This window comes from Oncorhynchus tshawytscha, linkage group LG14 (genome assembly GCF_018296145.1).
Source record: "Oncorhynchus tshawytscha isolate Ot180627B linkage group LG14, Otsh_v2.0, whole genome shotgun sequence".
NCBI lineage: Eukaryota > Metazoa > Chordata > Actinopteri > Salmoniformes > Salmonidae > Oncorhynchus > Oncorhynchus tshawytscha.
Genome location: NC_056442.1, coordinates 89,992 through 109,789, shown reverse-complemented (window position 1 = coordinate 109,789; position 19,798 = coordinate 89,992). Strand labels below are relative to the sequence as shown.

At 47.7% G+C, this 19,798-nt stretch overlaps 1 protein-coding gene across 1 annotated transcript in view; it reads left to right on the top strand.

Moving 5' to 3' along the window:
* Positions 1-19,798, top strand: part of LOC121839213 (BCL-6 corepressor-like) — a 71,861-nt gene that overhangs the window by 37,291 nt on the left and 14,772 nt on the right. The window contains 4 exon segments of the mRNA XM_042296659.1: positions 8,458-8,871; positions 9,729-10,031; positions 13,141-13,640; positions 16,967-17,245. Coding sequence (XP_042152593.1) covers positions 8,458-8,871; positions 9,729-10,031; positions 13,141-13,640; positions 16,967-17,245 — 1,496 coding nt within the window.

The window sequence follows — 19,798 nt, the reverse complement described above, 5'->3', positions numbered from 1 at the left end:
TATGACATAGTGCAGGGCATATAGCTGTTATGGCATAGTGCAGGGCATATAGCTGTTATGACATAGTGCAGGGCATATAGCTGTTATGACATAGTGCAGGGCATATAGCTGTTATGACATAGTGCAGGGCATATAGCTGTTATGACATAGTGCAGGGCATATAGCTGTTATGGCATAGTGCAGGGCATATAGCTGTTATGGCATAGTGCAGGGCATATAGCTGTTATGGCATAGTGCAGGGCATATAGCTGTTATGGCATAGTGCAGGGCATATAGCTGTTATGGCATAGTGCAGGGCATATAGCTGTTATGACATAGTGCAGGGCATATAGTTATGGCATAGTGCAGGTCATATAGCTGTTATGGCATAGTGCAGGGCATATAGCTGTTATGGCATAGTGCAGGGCATATAGCTGTTATGGCATAGTGCAGGGCATATAGCTGTTATGACATAGTGCAGGGCATATAGCTGTTATGGCATAGTGCAGGGCATATAGCTGTTATGGCATAGTGCAGGGCATATAGCTGTTATGGCATAGTGCAGGGCATATAGCTGTTATGACATAGTGCAGGGCATATAGCTCTTATGGCATAGTGCAGGTCATATAGCTGTTATGGCATAGTGCAGGGCATATAGCTGTTATGGCATAGTGCAGGGCATATAGCTCTTATGGCATAGTGCAGGGCATATAACTGCTATGACATAGTGCAGGTCATATAACTGCTATGGCATAGTGCAGGTCATATAACTGCTATGGCATAGTGCAGGTCATATAACTGCTATGGCATAGTGCAGGTCATATAACTGCTATGGCATAGTGCAGGTCATATAGCTGTTATGGCATAGTGCAGGTCATATAACTGCTATGGCATAGTGCAGGTCATATAACTGCTATGGCATAGTGCAGGTCATATAACTGTTATGACATAGTGCAGGGCATATAACTGTTATGACATAGTGCAGGTCATATAACTGTTATGACATAGTGCAGGTCATATAGCTGTTATGGCATAGTGCAGGTCATATAACTGTTATGACATAGTGCAGGTCATATAACTGTTATGACATAGTGCAGGTCATATAGCTGTTATGGCATAGTGCAGGTCATATAACTGCTATGGCATAGTGCAGGTCATATAACTGCTATGGCATAGTGCAGGTCATATAACTGCTATGGCATAGTGCAGGTCATATAGCTGTTATGGCATAGTGCAGGGCATATAGCTGTTATGACATAGTGCAGGGCATATAACTGTTATGGCATAGTGCAGGTCATATAGCTGTTATGGCATAGTGCAGGCATATAGCTGTTATGACATAGTGCAGGGCATATAACTGTTATGGCATAGTGCAGGTCATATAGCTGTTATGACATAGTGCAGGGCATATAACTGCTATGGCATAGTGCAGGTCATATAGCTGTTATGGCATAGTGCACAGCATATAGCTGTTATGGCATAGTGCAGGGCATATAGCTGTTATGGCATAGTGCAGGGCATATAGCTGTTATGGCATAGTACAGGTCATATAGCTGTTATGACATAGTGCAGGGCATATAGCTGTTATGGCATAGTGCAGGTCATATAGCTGTTATGGCATAGTGCAGGTCATATAGCTGTTATGGCATAGTGCAGGTCATATAGCTGTTATGGCATAGTGCAGTGCATATAGCTGTTATGGCATAGTGCAGGGCATATAGCTGTTATGGCATAGTGCAGGGCATATAGCTGTTATGGCATAGTGCAGGTCATATAGCTGTTATGGCATAGTGCAGGTCATATAGCTGTTATGGCATAGTGCAGGGCATATAGCTGTTATGGCATAGTGCAGGTCATATAGCTGTTATGGCATAGTGCAGGGCATATAGCTGTTATGGCATAGTGCACAGCATATAGCTGTTATGGCATAGTGCAGGTCATATAGCTGTTATGGCATAGTGCAGGGCATATAGCTGTTATGGCATAGTGCAGGGCATATAGCTGTTATGGCATAGTGCAGGGCATATAGCTGTTATGGCATAGTGCAGGTCATATAGCTGTTATGGCTTAGTGCAGGTCATATAGCTGTTATGACATAGTGCAGGTCATATAGCTGTTATGGCATAGTGCAGGTCATATAGCTGTTATGGCTTAGTGCAGGTCATATAGCTGTTATGACATAGTGCAGGTCATATAGCTGTTATGGCATAGTGCAGGTCATATAGCTGTTATGACATAGTGCAGGTCATATAGCTGTTATGGCATAGTGCAGGGCATATAGCTGTTATGGCATAGTGCAGGTCATATAGCTGTTATGGCATAGTGCACAGCATATAGCTGTTATGGCATAGTACAGGTCATATAGCTGTTATGGCATAGTGCAGGTCATATAGCTGTTATGGCATAGTGCACAGCATATAGCTGTTATGGCATAGTGCACAGCATATATAGCTGTTAAGGCATAGTGCAGGGCATATATATGCAGGGCATATAGCTGTTATGGCATAGTGCAGGTCATATAGCTGTTATGGCATAGTGCAGGTCATATAGCTGTTATGGCATAGTGCACAGCATATATAGCTGTAAAGGCATAGTGCAGGGCATATACATGCAGGGCATATAGCTGTTATGGCATAGTGCAGGTCATATAGCTGTTATGGCATAGTGCACAGTATATAGCTGTTATGGCATAGTGCAGGGCATATAGCTGTTATGGCATAGTGCAGGGCATATAGCTGTTATGGCATAGTGCAGGGCATATAGCTGTTATGGCATAGTGCAGGTCATATAGCTGTTATGGCAGTGCACAGTATATAGCTGTTATGGCATAGTGCAGGGCATATAGCTGTTATGGCATAGTGCAGGGCATATAGCTGTTATGGCATAGTGCAGGTCATATAGCTGTTATGGCATAGTGCACAGTATATAGCTGTTATGGCATAGTGCAGGGCATATAGCTGTTATGGCATAGTGCAGGGCATATAGCTGTTATGGCATAGTGCAGGGCATATAGCTGTTATGGCATAGTGCAGGGCATATAGCTGTTATGGCATAGTGCAGGGCATATAGCTGTTATGGCATAGTGCACAGCATATAGCTGTTATGGCATAGTGCAGGGCATATAGCTGTTATGGCATAGTACAGGTCATATAGCTGTTATGGCATAGTGCAGGTCATATAGCTGTTATGGCATAGTGCAGGGCATATAGCTGTTATGGCATAGTGCAGGTCATATAGCTGTTATGGCATAGTGCAGGTCATATAGCTGTTATGGCATAGTGCACAGCATATAGCTGTTATGGCATAGTGCAGGTCATATAGCTGTTATGGCATAGTGCACAGCATATAGCTGTTATGGCATAGTGCAGGTCATATAGCTGTTATGGCATAGTGCAGGGCATATAGCTGTTATGGCATAGTGCAGGTCATATAGCTGTTATGGCATAGTACAGGGCATATAGCTGTTATGACATAGTGCAGGGCATATAGCTGTTATGGCATAGTGCAGGTCATATAGCTGTAATGGCATAGTGCAGGTCATATAGCTGTTATGGCATAGTGCAGGGCATATAGCTGTTATGGCATAGTGCAGGGCATATAGCTGTTATGGCATAGTGCAGGTCATATAGCTGTTATGGCATAGTGCAGGTCATATAGCTGTTATGGCATAGTGCAGGGCATATAGCTGTTATGGCATAGTGCAGGGCATATAGCTGTTATGGCATAGTGCAGGGCATATAGCTGTTATGGCATAGTGCAGGTCATAAAGCTGTTATGGCATAGTGCAGGTCATATAGCTGTTATGGCATAGTGCAGGTCATATAGCTGTTATGGCATAGTGCACAGCATATAGCTGTTATGGCATAGTGCAGGTCATATAGCTGTTATGACATAGTGCAGGGCATATAGCTGTTATGGCATAGTGCAGGGCATATAACTGTTATGACATAGTGCAGGTCATATAGCTGTTATGGCATAGTGCAGGTCATATAGCTGTTATGGCATAGTGCAGGTCATATAACTGTTATGGCATAGTGCAGGTCATATAACTGTTATGGCATAGTGCAGGTCATATAGCTGTTATGGCATAGTGCAGGTCATATAACTGTTATGGCATAGTGCAGGGCATATAGCTGTTATGACATAGTGCAGGTCATATAGCTGTTATGGCATAGTGCAGGTCATATAGCTGTTATGGCATAGTGCACAGCATATAGCTGTTATGGCATAGTGCAGGTCATATAGCTGTTATGGCATAGTGCAGGTCATATAGCTGTTATGGCATAGTGCAGGGCATATAGCTGTTATGGCATAGTGCAGGGCATATAGCTCTTATGGCATAGTGCAGGTCATATAGCTGTTATGGCATAGTGCAGGTCATATAGCTGTTATGACATAGTGCAGGTCATATAGCTGTTATGACATAGTGCAGGGCATATAACTGTTATGGCATAGTGCAGGTCATATAACTGTTATGGCATAGTGCAGGTCATATAGCTGTTATGGCATAGTGCAGGGCATATAGCTGTTATGGCATAGTGCAGGGCATATAGCTGTTATGGCATAGTACAGGTCATATAGCTGTTATGGCATAGTGCAGGGCATATAGCTGTTATGGCATAGTGCAGGGCATATAGCTGTTATGGCATAGTGCAGGTCATATAGCTGTTATGGCATAGTGCAGGTCATATAGCTGTTATGGCATAGTGCAGGGCATATAGCTGTTATGGCATAGTGCAGGGCATATAGCTGTTATGGCATAGTGCAGGGCATATAGCTGTTATGGCATAGTGCAGGTCATATAGCTGTTATGGCTTAGTGCAGGTCATATAGCTGTTATGACATAGTGCAGGTCATATAGCTGTTATGGCATAGTGCAGGTCATATAGCTGTTATGGCTTAGTGCAGGTCATATAGCTGTTATGACATAGTGCAGGTCATATAGCTGTTATGGCATAGTGCAGGTCATATAGCTGTTATGACATAGTGCAGGTCATATAGCTGTTATGGCATAGTGCAGGGCATATAGCTGTTATGGCATAGTGCAGGTCATATAGCTGTTATGGCATAGTGCACAGCATATAGCTGTTATGGCATAGTACAGGTCATATAGCTGTTATGGCATAGTGCAGGTCATATAGCTGTTATGGCATAGTGCACAGCATATAGCTGTTATGGCATAGTGCAGGTCATATAGCTGTTATGGCATAGTGCACAGCATATATAGCTGTTAAGGCATAGTGCAGGGCATATATATGCAGGGCATATAGCTGTTATGGCATAGTGCAGGTCATATAGCTGTTATGGCATAGTGCACAGTATATAGCTGTTATGGCATAGTGCAGGTCATATAGCTGTTATGGCATAGTGCAGGTCATATAGCTGTTATGGCATAGTGCAGGGCATATAGCTGTTATGGCATAGTGCAGGGCATATAGCTGTTATGGCATAGTGCAGGGCATATAGCTGTTATGGCATAGTACAGGTCATATAGCTGTTATGGCATAGTGCAGGTCATATAGCTGTTATGGCATAGTGCAGGGCATATAGCTGTTATGGCATAGTGCAGGTCATATAGCTGTTATGGCATAGTGCAGGTCATATAGCTGTTATGGCATAGTGCACAGCATATAGCTGTTATGGCATAGTGCAGGTCATATAGCTGTTATGGCATAGTGCACAGCATATAGCTGTTATGGCATAGTGCAGGTCATATAGCTGTTATGGCATAGTGCAGGGCATATAGCTGTTATGGCATAGTGCAGGTCATATAGCTGTTATGGCATAGTGCAGGGCATATAGCTGTTATGGCATAGTGCACAGCATATAGCTGTTATGGCATAGTGCACAGCATATAGCTGTTATGGCATAGTGCAGGGCATATAGCTGTTATGGCATAGTGCAGGTCATATAGCTGTTATGACGTAGTGCAGGTCATGTAGCTGTTATGACGTAGTGCAGGTCATATAGCTGTTATGGCATAGTGCAGGTCATATAGCTGTTATGGCATAGTGCAGGTCATATAGCTGTTATGGCATAGTGCAGGTCATATAGCTGTTATGGCATAGTGCAGGGCATATAGCTGTTATGGCATAGTGCAGGGAATATAGCTGTTATGGCATAGTGCAGGGCATATAGCTGTTATGGCATAGTGCAGGGCATATAGCTGTTATGGCATAGTGCAGGGCATATAGCTGTTATGGCATAGTGCACGGCATATACAGTGGGGGAAAAAAGTATTTAGTCAGCCACCAATTGTGCAAGTTCTCCCACTTAAAAAGATGAGAGAGGCCTGTAATTTTCATCATAGATACACTTCAACTATAACAGACAAAATGAGGGGAAAAAAATCCAGAAAATCACATTGTAGGATTTTTAATGAATTTATTTGCAAATTATGGTGGAAAATAAGTATTTGGTCAATAACAAAAGTTTATCTCAATACTTTGTTATATACCCTTTGTTGGCAATGACAGAGGTCAAACATTTTCTGTAAGTCTTCACAAGGTTTTCACACACTGTTGCTGGTATTTTGGCCCATTCCTCCATGCAGATCTCCTCCATGCAGATCTCCTCTAGAGCAGTGATGTTTTGGGGCTGTTGCTGGGCAACACGGACTTTCAACTCCCTCCAAAGATTTTCTATGGGGTTGAGTTCTGGAGACTGGCTAGGCCACTCCAGGACCTTGAAATGCTTCTTACGAAGCCACTCCTTCGTTGCCCGGGCAGTGTGTTTGGGATCATTGTCATGCTGAAAGACCCAGCCACGTTTCATCTTCAATGCCCTTGCTGATGGAAGGAGGTTTTCACTCAAAATCTCACGATACATGGCCACATTCATTCTTTCCTTTACACGGATCAGTCGTCCTGGTCCCTTTGCAGAAAAACAGCCCCAAAGCATTGTTTCCACCCCCATGCTTAGGTATGGTGTTCTTTGGATGCAACTCAGCATTCTTTGTCCTCCAAACACGACGAGTTGAGTTTTTACCAAAAAGTTATATTTTGGTTTCATCTGACCATATGACATTCTCCCAATCTTCTTCTGGATAATCCAAATGCTCTCTAGCAAACTTCAGACGGGCCTGGACATGTACTGGCTTAAGCAGGGGGACACATCTGGCACTGCAAGATTTGAGTCCCTGGCGGCGTAGTGTGTTACTGATTATTTGCAGATAAATTCATAAAAAATTCCACAATGTGATTTTCTGGATTTTATTTCCTAATATTGTCTGTCATAGTTGAAGTGTACCTATGATGAAAATTACAGGCCTCTCTCGTCTTTTTAAGTGGGAGAACTTGCACAATTGGTGGCTGACTAAATAGTTTTTTGCCCCACTGTAGCTGTTATCGCATAGTGCACGGCATGGGTGAACTTCCTCTCTGGATGTTTTGGAAACCAGTGGACATCGCACGCAGTGGCACGCGTTGCCATGGTGACACATCCCCCCCCCCCTTGGTGGCGTGTTGCCATGGCGCAGACGCTGTTGTTATGGGGTGCGCGCCGTGCCGAGCGGAGTGGCGTGAGTCATATGATGCTGTTTGCCAGATGGAGAGATATTTGGGGCGCTGGCAGGACAGGACCTGGGGGGATGGGTGTGTGTCCCAGAGCAGGGCCAGTACAAGGGCAGCCCTGTGAGGCAGCACAGCATATAGCCAGGGTCTGTGATACTACAGCCAGAGAAAGAGAGAGAGAGAAAGCGAGTGGAAAGATAGAACGGGAAAAAGAAAGAGCAGGCGATGGAGAGCAGACACCCCCACCAGCTGCCTTTGATCCAAGCGGCTGCTTTAGAGCCTGGAGACATTCTCAAGGAGCCTTTTACAGCCCCGGACATGCAGAGGAGGGAGGGAGGTCTGGAAAAGTGAGAGAGGACAGAAGGAAAGAGAGAGGGCAGAGAGAAGGGGAGAGAGCTGGAAGCAGCAGTGGGTGGGAATAGGGGGCAGAGCTGGAAGCAGCAGTGGGTGGGAATAGGGGGCAGAGCTGGAAGCCAGCCCGAGCTGATGTTTGAAGCTAATTTGAGCCCAGGGAGTTGGAAAGACCCAGTCTCTCTCTCTCTCTCTCTGCCTCTCTCTCTCTCTGCCTCTCTCTCTCTCTGCCTCTCTCTCTCTCTGCCTCTCTCTCTCTCTGCCTCTCTCTCTCTGCCTCTCTCTCTCTCTGCCTCTCTCTCTCTTGCTGCCTCTCTCTCTCTCTGCCTCTCTCTCTCTCTGCCTCTCTCTCTCGCTGCCTCCCTCTTTCTCTCACTGCCTCTCTTGCTGCCTCTGTGTGTGGGAAGAGCATGGTGGGCCTCGACCAAACATAGGGGTGGCTGCTGGGCTGGTTAGTGGCTGCTGTTTATGTGGGGAGTATTTTCTACCTCGTCTTGAGACTGGACCAGTGGTCATCATTTTAAACTGATTTAGTTTGATGAGAGTGCTGTGGTTTCTCCAGTGCTGCTCAGTGTATTTGATTATCCCCCTTCTGTGTGTGTGTGTGTGCGTGCAGGTGTGCAGCTGGCGTGCCCCAACAACAGAGTGCCTGTTCTCCAGCGATGCCCACACACCGAGGGCCTCCCTCCCAGAGAGAGGGAGCACGCTGGCCCCAACCTGGAGGAGAGGAAGAGGGGGATGATGTTGGAGAAAGAGGAGAGGGTGTGTGTGCTCCCACGGGAGCGGTCTGCCAGCCTGCCCACGGCCCCAGTGGAAAGGCTGGCCCAGAAGGATGCCAACCCTGGCATCATGCCCACCATGCCAGCCTCCATGCCTACAACGGTGCCTGGCAGGAAACATGCATATGCCCTGGAACCGTGCCAGCCACTCCAGGCCGACAGCCAGGGGAAAGAGCGGGAGGAAAATGAGAGAGAAGAGGAGAAGGAGGAGACGATGGATGTTCCAGCCAAAAGAGCCAGACTAACCAACGGTAAGGTCCCTCGGCATGGATCTATTTACCTCTCCATTATTCTTCCCTTCCTCTTTCTCTCCCTCCTTCCTCATCCCTCGCTCAGTGACAAGAGAATCCCCCCATCCTGTCTGTCATCACTCTCTCCCCGGCCTGGATTCATCTGCTTTCATGTGGCTGGGCTCTCTCACTCCTTCTCTCCCTCTCTCCCTCTGTCGTTCTCTTTTGTGGTGGTGTCTTTCTCAGTCTTTTCATGTAGTGTGATGTGTGTTCAGTTGCCTACACGAAACCAAACACACACACACTCAGCTGTGATTCGTCAAGGGGCTCTGCGGTGTCGTGCTTCACAAACAGACCAGTTTGGTTTCAACCCAAAATAACATTCTGAGAATCGCTACTTTATTTAAAACTCTGTGGAATTGCTCCCATTTGTTGTTAACAGGGGGTTGGAGGTGAGCTCTTTCACAACAGCACAGCTTTTCATTTAAAAACAAATGTTTAACTTCTTTTATTAGCTGAGCTTCCAATGCAACTAAATTCATTAGATTCAAGCGCATTTCGTTACAATTCGTGCCTCTTTATATGGAAAGGATCAACTGGATTTTTCCACCCAAATGTAATTTGAGAAAGATATGTTTTCATGTGTTTTCCGTTCATTATTATATTATTTCTATTTGAAAGTGTTGGTGGATTTGGGGAGGGACGGTGAACAGGAGAGATGGAGAAGGTTTCCAGTGTACCATTACACAGCCTCAATGGGGTCTTTTCTCTTTCATCTCCAGTAGCTTGTTGCTCTGACTGAACATCATAAATCATCTAACCCACAATGACTTGGTTTCCCAAACGTTGATTTAACCTCTGGTCGTCCATCTCCCCAGGCCCCACTGAGCCCGTCCCAGAGGAACTAAAGAACCTCAAGGTGTGTATCGAGCTGACCGGCCTCCGACTCAGCAAGCCCCGCCTCGCCCAGGAGCTCAGCCAATGGCAGGCCGCCACCCAGAGGTCGACAGAGGTCAACGGAAGCATGGCCATGACGACGACCCTGCCCAACGGGTGCCCCGAGGTTGGCGTCACAGACAGGAAGGTTGCCTCACAGGAAGACCGGAGCCTGAAACGCAGGTCAGAGGTCAACGGCCACGCCTGGTGCCATGAAACGTTTGGTCACGGCGACATCGAGCGAGGTGCTTATTTTGGGTCTTCTAGAGTTTGGGTTTTCGTATAATATTCATCCATCCAACCATCCTTTCTGGCAGATGTTGACAACAGTTTTCAGTTGAGTCACGGAGGCATTGAGCTGTGTGGATGTGGAATGCATGATAATCATGTTCTTTACAACTGTCCATAAAGAACAATAACCCCACCTTTTATTGACTCAACATCAATAAAAGCCACTCCAGCGCTGTAGCGTTGAGTCACTCACTGCATTCAGCACCATGAATGTATTTCACTGCACATTTCACTGCACCTATTTTATTAGTTAAACATTTTGGGGACGAGCTTTGCTCCCATCTTCCACCTTTTCACTGTAGGCTACGGGCGTGTTGCCTTGGCTAAATGACCTTGAAGATTGGCCTGTCGCCAGCTAGCTAGCGTAGTCTACGTGTTGTATGTTCCCTTCGGGGGTACAGAGGGAACAGAGGTCAGGGGAGTGGGCTGAGCAGTGAACGTGAAACACCAGGTGTTGGTGTGGTAACGAAGGCAGTAGGCAGCCGTTTTGGGGATATGTTAGTGGTTGTCTGGGTGACAGACGGCTTGTCCCTCTCTCCTTCTCTCTAGATTTCTGTCCGTCTGAGTCTCTTGCTCTCTCTCACACAACGTTCTCTCTCCCACTACCTCTCTCTGGCACTTAAACGATATCGCCGTGGCAACTCGTGCCTGGGCATAATGAGGCGTGAGATTCCACCGTTAATAACACTGGTAGTTCAACCAGCAGTTCTCTCTCTCTCTGCTTTTTCCTGGGGGGTTTTCTCTCCGCCAGCCATTGTATTTTTTCCCCCTCTGTCTCTCACTTTCTCATCTCAGCATCTCCAATTTAGCATCTCTGATTTATTTCCCTCCATTCCTTCTCTCGCCTCTCTCTTTCTCCTATCTCTCTCCTTGATATCGTATCCTCCTTCCTTGTCTTCAGTAAAGAGTCTAACTGTGTGAGCACTCACGGCTCCTCTGACGTATGGAACATGCAGAGGTGTGTGTCAGTCCAACTGCTCTTCTCTGAATCACTTTTCATCCATGTTGCATTCTAATGGTTGTTTAATGAACCTACAAGCAAAACACACACACACACACACACACACACACACACACACACACACACACACACACACACACACACACACTCAACGGTCCACAAATAGATATCCACTTTGCAACAGACACACACACTCCTTCGCATCCCCTGTGCTACACACACCGCTCAGTCAGACACACACACACATCCTCTGTGTAAGTGACTAGACACTACATACACACACCCCACCCTTTCCATTAGTCTCGTTTGTCAGGGCGTTTAGAGGTGTGTTCAAAGCTCCTCCACGTTGTCCCAGGGTTTGTCAGGGCATTTAGAGGTGTGTTCAAAGCTCCTCCACGTTGTCCCAGGGTTTGTCAGGGCGTTTAGAGGTGTGTTCAAAGCTCCTCCACGTTGTCACAGGGTTTGTCAGGGCGTTTAGAGGTGTGTTCAAAGCTCCTCCACGTTGTCCCAGGGTTTGTCAGGGCGTTTAGAGGTGTGTTCAAGGCTCCTCCACGTTGTCCCAGGGGTTGTCAGGGTACGTTGACTCATTTGAAGATGTGCAGCTCCACCCCAGGCAGATAAGAGCCCTGTTAAACCTTGAGTGGTGTAAAAGGGGTTGAATAGGATGAGGGGTGACATGATGTTTAAAGTGGGTCCTCTAAGCCCTGGAGGAAACACAACAGTACAGGGTATTAATTACACCTTATTGGAGAAGGGAAGCGGTTTACACACCACACATACTTTAGTGCGCGACACCTCTCTGGGGACTGTTCCCTGTGCCAGAGGGGGAGGGATGGGGGGTCAGAGGTAGCTAGGGGATAATAGGCATCGCCCTGCATACTGCGAGACAGGTTGACACACACACACACACACACACACACTTGTGTGTGTGTGTTTTCTGCAGATAGGAATTGTTTTGTGGTAAGCAGAACATGTGCCTATTGTTGTCATGGTACCCAGTCTGTCCATAGAGTTCTTGAGACACGCACACAATATAGAACGGGTCATTTTTCCCTCACGCCATTTAGCCCCTCCTCCATTTACTAGGAAAGAGCTGTGGTGTGTGACCAGTTAAGTGTGAGAACGAGTGCGTGTGGTGGATTGGCCTCTCCCCTCTGGATATCCTCAGAGGAGGAGAAAGGAGGAAGGCCATTTGCAGCGAGCCTCCCGCCCAGCACGATAAATCATTTACCAGATGGACGAGTTAAACCTCCCCACTGGCTCTCTGAAACCGCCTCTCTGTCTCTTCACCACGTGTGTGTGCGTGTAAATGAGTGTGTGTATCGCTGTGTGTGTGCATGCAAATGAGTGTGTGTATCGCTGTGTATTGCAGCTGCACCCAGGGTCTGTCATTTCGTATGTTTCATGTCTCTGTTGGTGCACGCAATGGAAAACAGCTGACACACACCCTCCTCTCGCTTCCCCCCACTCCCTTGTGTTTTCTCTCACTCTCTCACTCTCTCCTTCACTCCCTCTTGCTCTCTTTGTTCTGCTCCTTCTCCCTCCCCCGCTCGCTCTCTCTCTCTCGCGCGCTCTTTGTCTCGCAGGCTTGCTGCCCTTTTGCAATCACTCTCCATCTCTCAATCTCTCACCTCTCTCTGTTTTCCCTCTCTGTCTGTCATATTTCATATATCCCTCCTGTATCCCATAACCCCCTCCTCTAGATCAGATTCCCCAGATACCATGGACGTCTTCGTGAGAACGTCACTCTAGCATTCAGTCCCAGCCCTCTGTCTCATCACGTTCTCTAACGAGACCTTGGAGAAAAGTACATGCTTGTTTTGTTTTCATCCTAGAAAAAAGAGACACTTGGGAAAGAACAGACTTTTTTTCTGGTGTTGGCTGTTGCACATGGCCTTGAAACAAACAATAGTCCATTCTATCTTTATCAGGTCCACCAGGTGTATTGGTGCTGGGCTGGAACAAAAGCCTCCACTCCCAGTAGTGCCAGGGGATAAGTAGTATTTGTAGTGTAATTTAGCTGGTTGTATTTGCTCTGTGGGAGATGGTTCTGTTTGCCGGGACTTGATCAGCTAACCTCTCCCATCCCTCCCTCTGTCTAGTGGTGCTGCCGTCTGTTCCTCTGACCCCAGCGCATCGGGACCGCCTCTACCGGACGCCGTCCACCACCCCTGTCAGAAAACCAACCCTGCAGACCACCTCCCCTGCCCTCACCCCCTTTCACTCCCTGGCCCCTGCACACCCCCACATCACCCTCACCCCCAGCCCTCCACGGCTGTCAGACAAGAGACAGAGGCTAAAAGAACACCGCAGGACCAGCGCTTTGGGACTGGGACCCACCGGCCCTCACCCCGACCATGACCCTAACCCAACGGGGGACCTGGTGGCCCCCAGACTCCGTTGGCACGGCGACCAGGACAAGCCCAAGGGCAAGCGGCAGTGCAAGACTAAACACACCAGCCAGAGGGAGAGAGAGAAGCTGGGGATTGAAGAACTGAGGGAAGAGAGGGAGAGAGAGAAGCTGGGGATTGAAGAACTGAGGGAAGAGAGGGAGAGAGAGAGGCTGGGGATTGAAGAACTGAGGGAAGAGAGGGAGAATAAGGTGAGTGGAACACACACACTCCTTTTCAAGCTTTTGTGCACACACTCTTGCGGAAACATTCTCTCTGTTTTTTTGTAATCCTCTCTCCCAGTGTGTGAGAGATCGAGTCCTCTGTGTTCCACTGTGTGTTCCCATTGGCTGAAATCCCCCCCTGGGCAGAGCTCCTTAAATATGCTTCAAATCACAACCATGTTGATTATTACAATTATGGAGCTTATTGGAGCTCACTGGGAAAGCTCAGAGGGAGATGTGCTTGGGGTCACTGCGAGTGTGTGTTTGTGTGTCGCTGCTGTGACCTCCCCCTTCTCTGAGCACAATCCGCCCCAGACTGGAAGAGGAGGGATGGAAGGAGTGAGGGAGGGAGGAAGGGAAAGAGGGTGGAGGGTGAGTGTGCTCTAGAGGTCTGGACTGTGTGACGGAAGCACATTCTTCACAAAACACAGCAACCCCAGGGAGCGGGAATGGGCCTCGGCTGGTGTGTCATGTCTGTGAGAGCCTTGTCTCTGGCTATGTAGATCACAATACTGAGTATACTGCAGGAGTTGTGTGTGTGTGTGTGTGTGTGTGTGTGTGTGTGTGTGTGTGCTGGCGTGTCTGTCCGTCCAGCCCTGAGGAATTACCCAGCGCAGCAGCTGTCAGCACGGCACCTGCAGAATCACACCACGTACACACACACACACACACACACACACACACACACACACACACACACACACACACACACACACACACACACACACACACACACACACACACACACACACACAGCCCTCCTCCCGAGCCTCTCTGCTCCCTTTCCTCTCTTTCTCCTCCTCCTTCCGCCTGCTGCGGTATTCACACACACACACACCCAGAGATCTCTCCGGGGCAGACGCGGTGGCTGTATCCTGTTTGCCGTTCGCTGGCTCCTGGGAGCGCCGTCGCTGACAGACGTGTCCAAACACACACACACACACACACACACACACACACACTGTGCAGATCTATATCATGAAAGCATCGTAACGTCTTTCATGTTACTTTTCTTTTAGAAGCGTCACATTCATTTAACGTGTCTTCAGAATGTGTCAAATCAGAATGCGGAGCCTAAATATGGAGGGGTTTTCAGATCCCATTTAAAATATAGCATTTTATCATCTCATACATGGAGGTAATACTTACATAAAACGTTGTCACACTCGGGGTAACAATCTAGATGTAGCAACCATCAACTATTGATATTAACTGGATAACCAACCATCAACTATTGATATTAACTGGATAACCAACCATCAACTATTGATATTAACTGGATGGCCGACCATTCAACTATTGATATTAACTTATTGATGCACCCATCCCGTTACCGGGATCATTTTCGTCAATATCAGAGCGCCAAATTCAAATTAAATTACTAAAAATATTTAATTTTCATGAAATCACAAGTGCGATATAGCATAACACAGTTTAGCTTGTTGTTAATCCACCTGGCGTGTCAGATTTCAAAAAAGCTTTTTGGCGAAAGCATACCAAGCGTTTATGTAAGGACATCTCTCTCAGTAGACAAAACATTACAAACAGCTAGCAGCCAAGTAGATTGGTCACGAAAGTCAGAAAAGCAATAAAATGAATCACTTACCTTTGATGATCTTCGGATTTTTGCACTCATGAGACTCCCAGTTACACAATAAATGTTCCTTTTGTTCCATAAAGATGATTTTATATCCAAAATACCTCCATTTGGTTGGTGCATTATGTTCAGAAATCCACAGGCTCGAGCGGTCATGACGGAGCAGAGGAAAATTCCAAATAGTATCCGTGAAGTTCGTAGAAACATGTCAAATGGTTTTTATAATCAATCCTCAGGTTGTTTTTACAAAATATAATCGATAATATTTCAACCGGGACTGTAGCTTCTTCAATAGGAGAGAGAAAATGTCTGCTCCAAGCTGTTGCGCATGCAAAAAGCTGCTGGCACCCAGCCATACAATGACGCGATGTGATCTTTCTCGCTCATTTTTCAAAATATAACCCTGAAACTAGGTCTAAAGACTGTTCATACCATGGGGAAGCCATAGGACAAGGAATCTGGTTGATATCCCTTTAAATGGAGCGAAGGCAGGCAATGAAACGGGGTGCTTTCAGGAAAAACAGCACTTCCGGGTTGGATTTTCCTTAGGTTCTCGCCTGCAATATCAGTTCTGTTATACTCACAGACAATATTTCTGACAGTTTTGGAAACTTTAGAGTGTGTTCTATCCTAATCTGACAATTATATGCATATTCTAGATTATGGGCCTGGGAAATAGGCAGTTTCATTTGGGTACGTTTTTCATCCAAACTTCAAAATACTGCCCCCTACACTCAAGAGGTTTTTAACTGGATGGCCAACCATCAACTATTGATGCTAACTGGCTGGCCAACCATCAGGAATGTGTGTTGAAGATATGAGTAGAATTTGTAACTGCAGTGTTGAAGTTATATGAGTAGAATTTGTAACTGCAGTGTTGAAGTTATATGAGTAGAATTTGTAACTGCAGTGTGTTGCAATAATGGCTGTCTTTGCTTAACTTATAACAGTGTTACAAAGGAAGCATATGAGAAAATCAGCTTTTTGTTAGGAGCTTTACATTTTGGAGTAACAATTGGGTGCGCGTGTGTATCCTGGGGCATTTCTGGCAGTGGGCAGTCAAGTCACGCTCTCGCTCCCCCCCATCTCTCTGTGACAAGCCAGTGCTCATGGTTATAAATGACTTTGCAAGGCCACGGCCAGGGCCCCTGGAGAAGCACTGACATTTATTAGCCCCGCCACCGCGCAGCCACCACGCGTGTGTGTGTGTGTGTGTGTGTAGGACCCGCAGTGCACACACACACACAACCTGTGGTCGGGAATAATTAGCACTTCACCCTAGACTAGACCAGCGACCCTAATCTCCATAGAGGGAGAGGAAGGAGTAGGGAAAAAGGAGGGAGAGAGAAGAAAGGAAGTGGAGGACGGCATAAAGGATAACCTCCGCAGAGAGGGTGAGGATGGAGGGGGGGGGGTGGAAGAGAGCAGCTCAGACTGTAAAAATAGAGGGAAGGGGAGTCTGAAAGACGGACAGCGCTCTGATAACCTCAGTATCGTGTTCCTCTTTCAGACTCTTTCTCTCCTCTGTTCTGTTGTTCCCCCACTCCACGGCCATGTGTCAGGTGTGTCAGTATGGGACGAGCCTGTAGGGCAGCGTCTTTTCGAGCCACACACACACACACACAGGAAAGAGGATATCTCAGTATGTGTGTGGAAGATCTGACATGCAGACTCTTATTAAGTTCTCCCTCTCTCTCCCTCCCCCCATCACACACAGCAGGTCAAGGAAAAGCGATGCAGCGAGAAGCGGAGGAGGTCTTCATCCCTGTCGGATTACTCCCACTCCTCCCCCGCCCCCCCTCTCACCCCGCCACCCCAGCTCAGCCCTCTCCCCAGCCCTACAGAGACCCAGGACCGCACACCAACCCCCTCCAACCCCCCGGTGCCCACCTCTACCCCTGCCAGCCGACCCATGCCTCCCGAGGCCCGCAGGCTCATCGTCAACAAGAACGCAGGAGAGACCCTGCTCCAGAGGGCTTCCCGCCTAGGATACGAGGTAAGATGATTTGATAACATATGTGGAAGGGCTGTACAGGGTGCTAGTGTGTTGGTTTGAAGGGCTGTACAGGGTGCTAGTGTGTTGGTTTGAAGGGCTGTACGGGGTGCTAGTGTGTTGGTTTGAAGGGCTGTACAGGGTGCTAGTGTGTTGGTTTGAAGGGCTGTACGGGGTGCTAGTGTGTTGGTTTGAAGGGCTGTACGGGGTGCTAGTGTGTTGGTTTGAAGGGCTGTACGGGGTGCTAGTGTGTTGGTTTGAAGGGCTGTACGGGGTGCTAGTGTGTTGGTTTGAAGGGCTGTACGGGGTGCTAGTATGTTGGTTTGAAGGGCTGTACGGGGTGCTAGTGTGTTGGTTTAAAGGGCTGTATGGGGTGCTAGTGTGTTGGTTTAAAGGGCTGTATGGGGTGCTAGTGTGTTGGTTTAAAGGGCTGTACGGGGTGCTAGTGTGTTGGTTTGAAGGGCTGTACGGGGTGCTAGTGTGTTGGTTTGAAGGGCTGTACAGGGTGCGAGTGTGTTGGTTTGAAGGGCTGTACGGGGTGCTAGTGTGTTGGTTTGAAGGGCTGTACGGGGTGCGAGTGTGTTGGTTTGAAGGGCTGTACAGGGTGCTAGTGTGTTGGTTTAAAGGGCTGTACAGGGTGCTAGTGTGTTGGTTTGAAGGGCTGTACGGGGTGCTAGTGTGTTGGTTTGAAGGGCTGTACAGGGTGCTAGTGTGTTGGTTTGAAGGGCTGTACGGGGTGCTAGTGTGTTGGTTTGAAGGGCTGTACGGGGTGCTAGTGTGTTGGTTTGAAGGGCTGTACGGGGTGCTAGTGTAATGGTTTGAAGGGCTGTACGGGGTGCTAGTGTGTTGGTTTGAAGGGCTGTACGGGGTGCTAGTGTGTTGGTTTGAAGGGCTGTACGGGGTGCTAGTGTGTTGGTTTAAAGGGCTGTATGGGGTGCTAGTGTGTTGGTTTAAAGGGCTGTACGGGGTGCTAGTGTGTTGGTTTAAAGGGCTGTACGGGGTTAGTGTGTTGGTTTAAAGGGCTGTACGGCGTGCTAGTGTGTTGGATTGAAGGGCTGTACGGGGTGCGAGTGTGTTGGTTTGAAGGGCTGTACGGGGTGCTAGTGTGTTGGTTTGAAGGGCTGTACGGGGTGCGAGTGTGTTGGTTTGAAGGGCTGTACAGGGTGCTAGTGTGTTGGTTTAAAGGGCTGTACAGGGTGCTAGTGTGTTGGTTTGAAGGGCTGTACGGGGTGCTAGTGTGTTGGTTTGAAGGGCTGTACAGGGTGCTAGTGTGTTGGTTTGAAGGGCTGTACGGGGTGCTAGTGTGTTGGTTTGAAGGGCTGTACGGGGTGCTAGTGTGTTGGTTTGAAGGGCTGTACGGGGTGCTAGTGTGTTGGTTTGAAGGGCTGTAAGTGTGTTGGTTTGAAGGGCTGTACAGGGTGCTAGTGTGTTGGTTTAAAGGGCTGTACAGGGTGCTAGTGTGTTGGTTTGAAGGGCTGTACGGGGTGCTAGTGTGTTGGTTTGAAGGGCTGTACGGGGTGCTGTGTAATGGTTTGAAGGGCTGTACGGGGTGCTAGTGTGTTGGTTTGAAGGGCTGTACGGGGTGCTAGTGTGTTGGTTTGAAGGGCTGTACGGGGTGCTAGTGTGTTGGTTTAAAGGGCTGTATGGGGTGCTAGTGTGTTGGTTTAAAGGGCTGTACGGGGTGCTAGTGTGTTGGTTTAAAGGGCTGTACGGGGTGCTAGTGTGTTGGTTTAAAGGGCTGTACGGGGTGCTAGTGTGTTGGATTGAAGGGCTGTACGGGGTGCGAGTGTGTTGGTTTGAAGGGCTGTACGGGGTGCTAGTGTGTTGGTTTAAAGGGCTGTACGGCATGCTAGTGTGTTGGTTTGAAGGGCTGTACAGGGTGCTAGTGTGTTGGTTTGAAGGGCTGTACACGGTGCTAGTGTGTTGGTTTGAAGGGCTGTACAGGGCGCTAGTATGTTGCTTTGAAGGTCTGTACAGGGTGCTAGTGTGTTGGTTTAAAGGGCTGTACAGGGTGCTAGTGTGTTGCTTTGAAGGTCTGTACAGGGTGCTAGTATGTTGCTTTGAAGGGCTGTACAGGGTGCTAGTGTGTTGGTTTAAAGGGCTGTACGGGGTGCTAGTGTGTTGGTTTGAAGGGCTGTACGGGGTGCTAGTAGGTTGGTTTGTTCTTCTGTCTCTCTCTCCCTGGATTGTTTGTCGTTCATTCTCTCCATCTCGTTCAGTCTGCTAGTTCTCTCTCCCTTCACTTGTCTAAGAGACGAGAGGCCATGTGAGAGCCCTCCACCAGGCACAGAGCTCAGAGCAGTCGCCTAGCTAGCATACACACTGCTTTCCCTCTCTCTCTCACACACAGACGTGCTGGAGTACGGCTCTGCTCTCTTCTCTCTCCAAATCTCCAGTAGCTCTTAACCCTTTCCTACCACATCCAACCCAGTTTCCCAAAACTATTTTTTTTTTAAACACAATTTGGATAAAAATTCCTCTTCTCCCTTTCGTGGTCTAAACCCTGGGAATATTGGGATTAAGTCCGTCCATGACTAATTTGTCCCCCCAGATTAA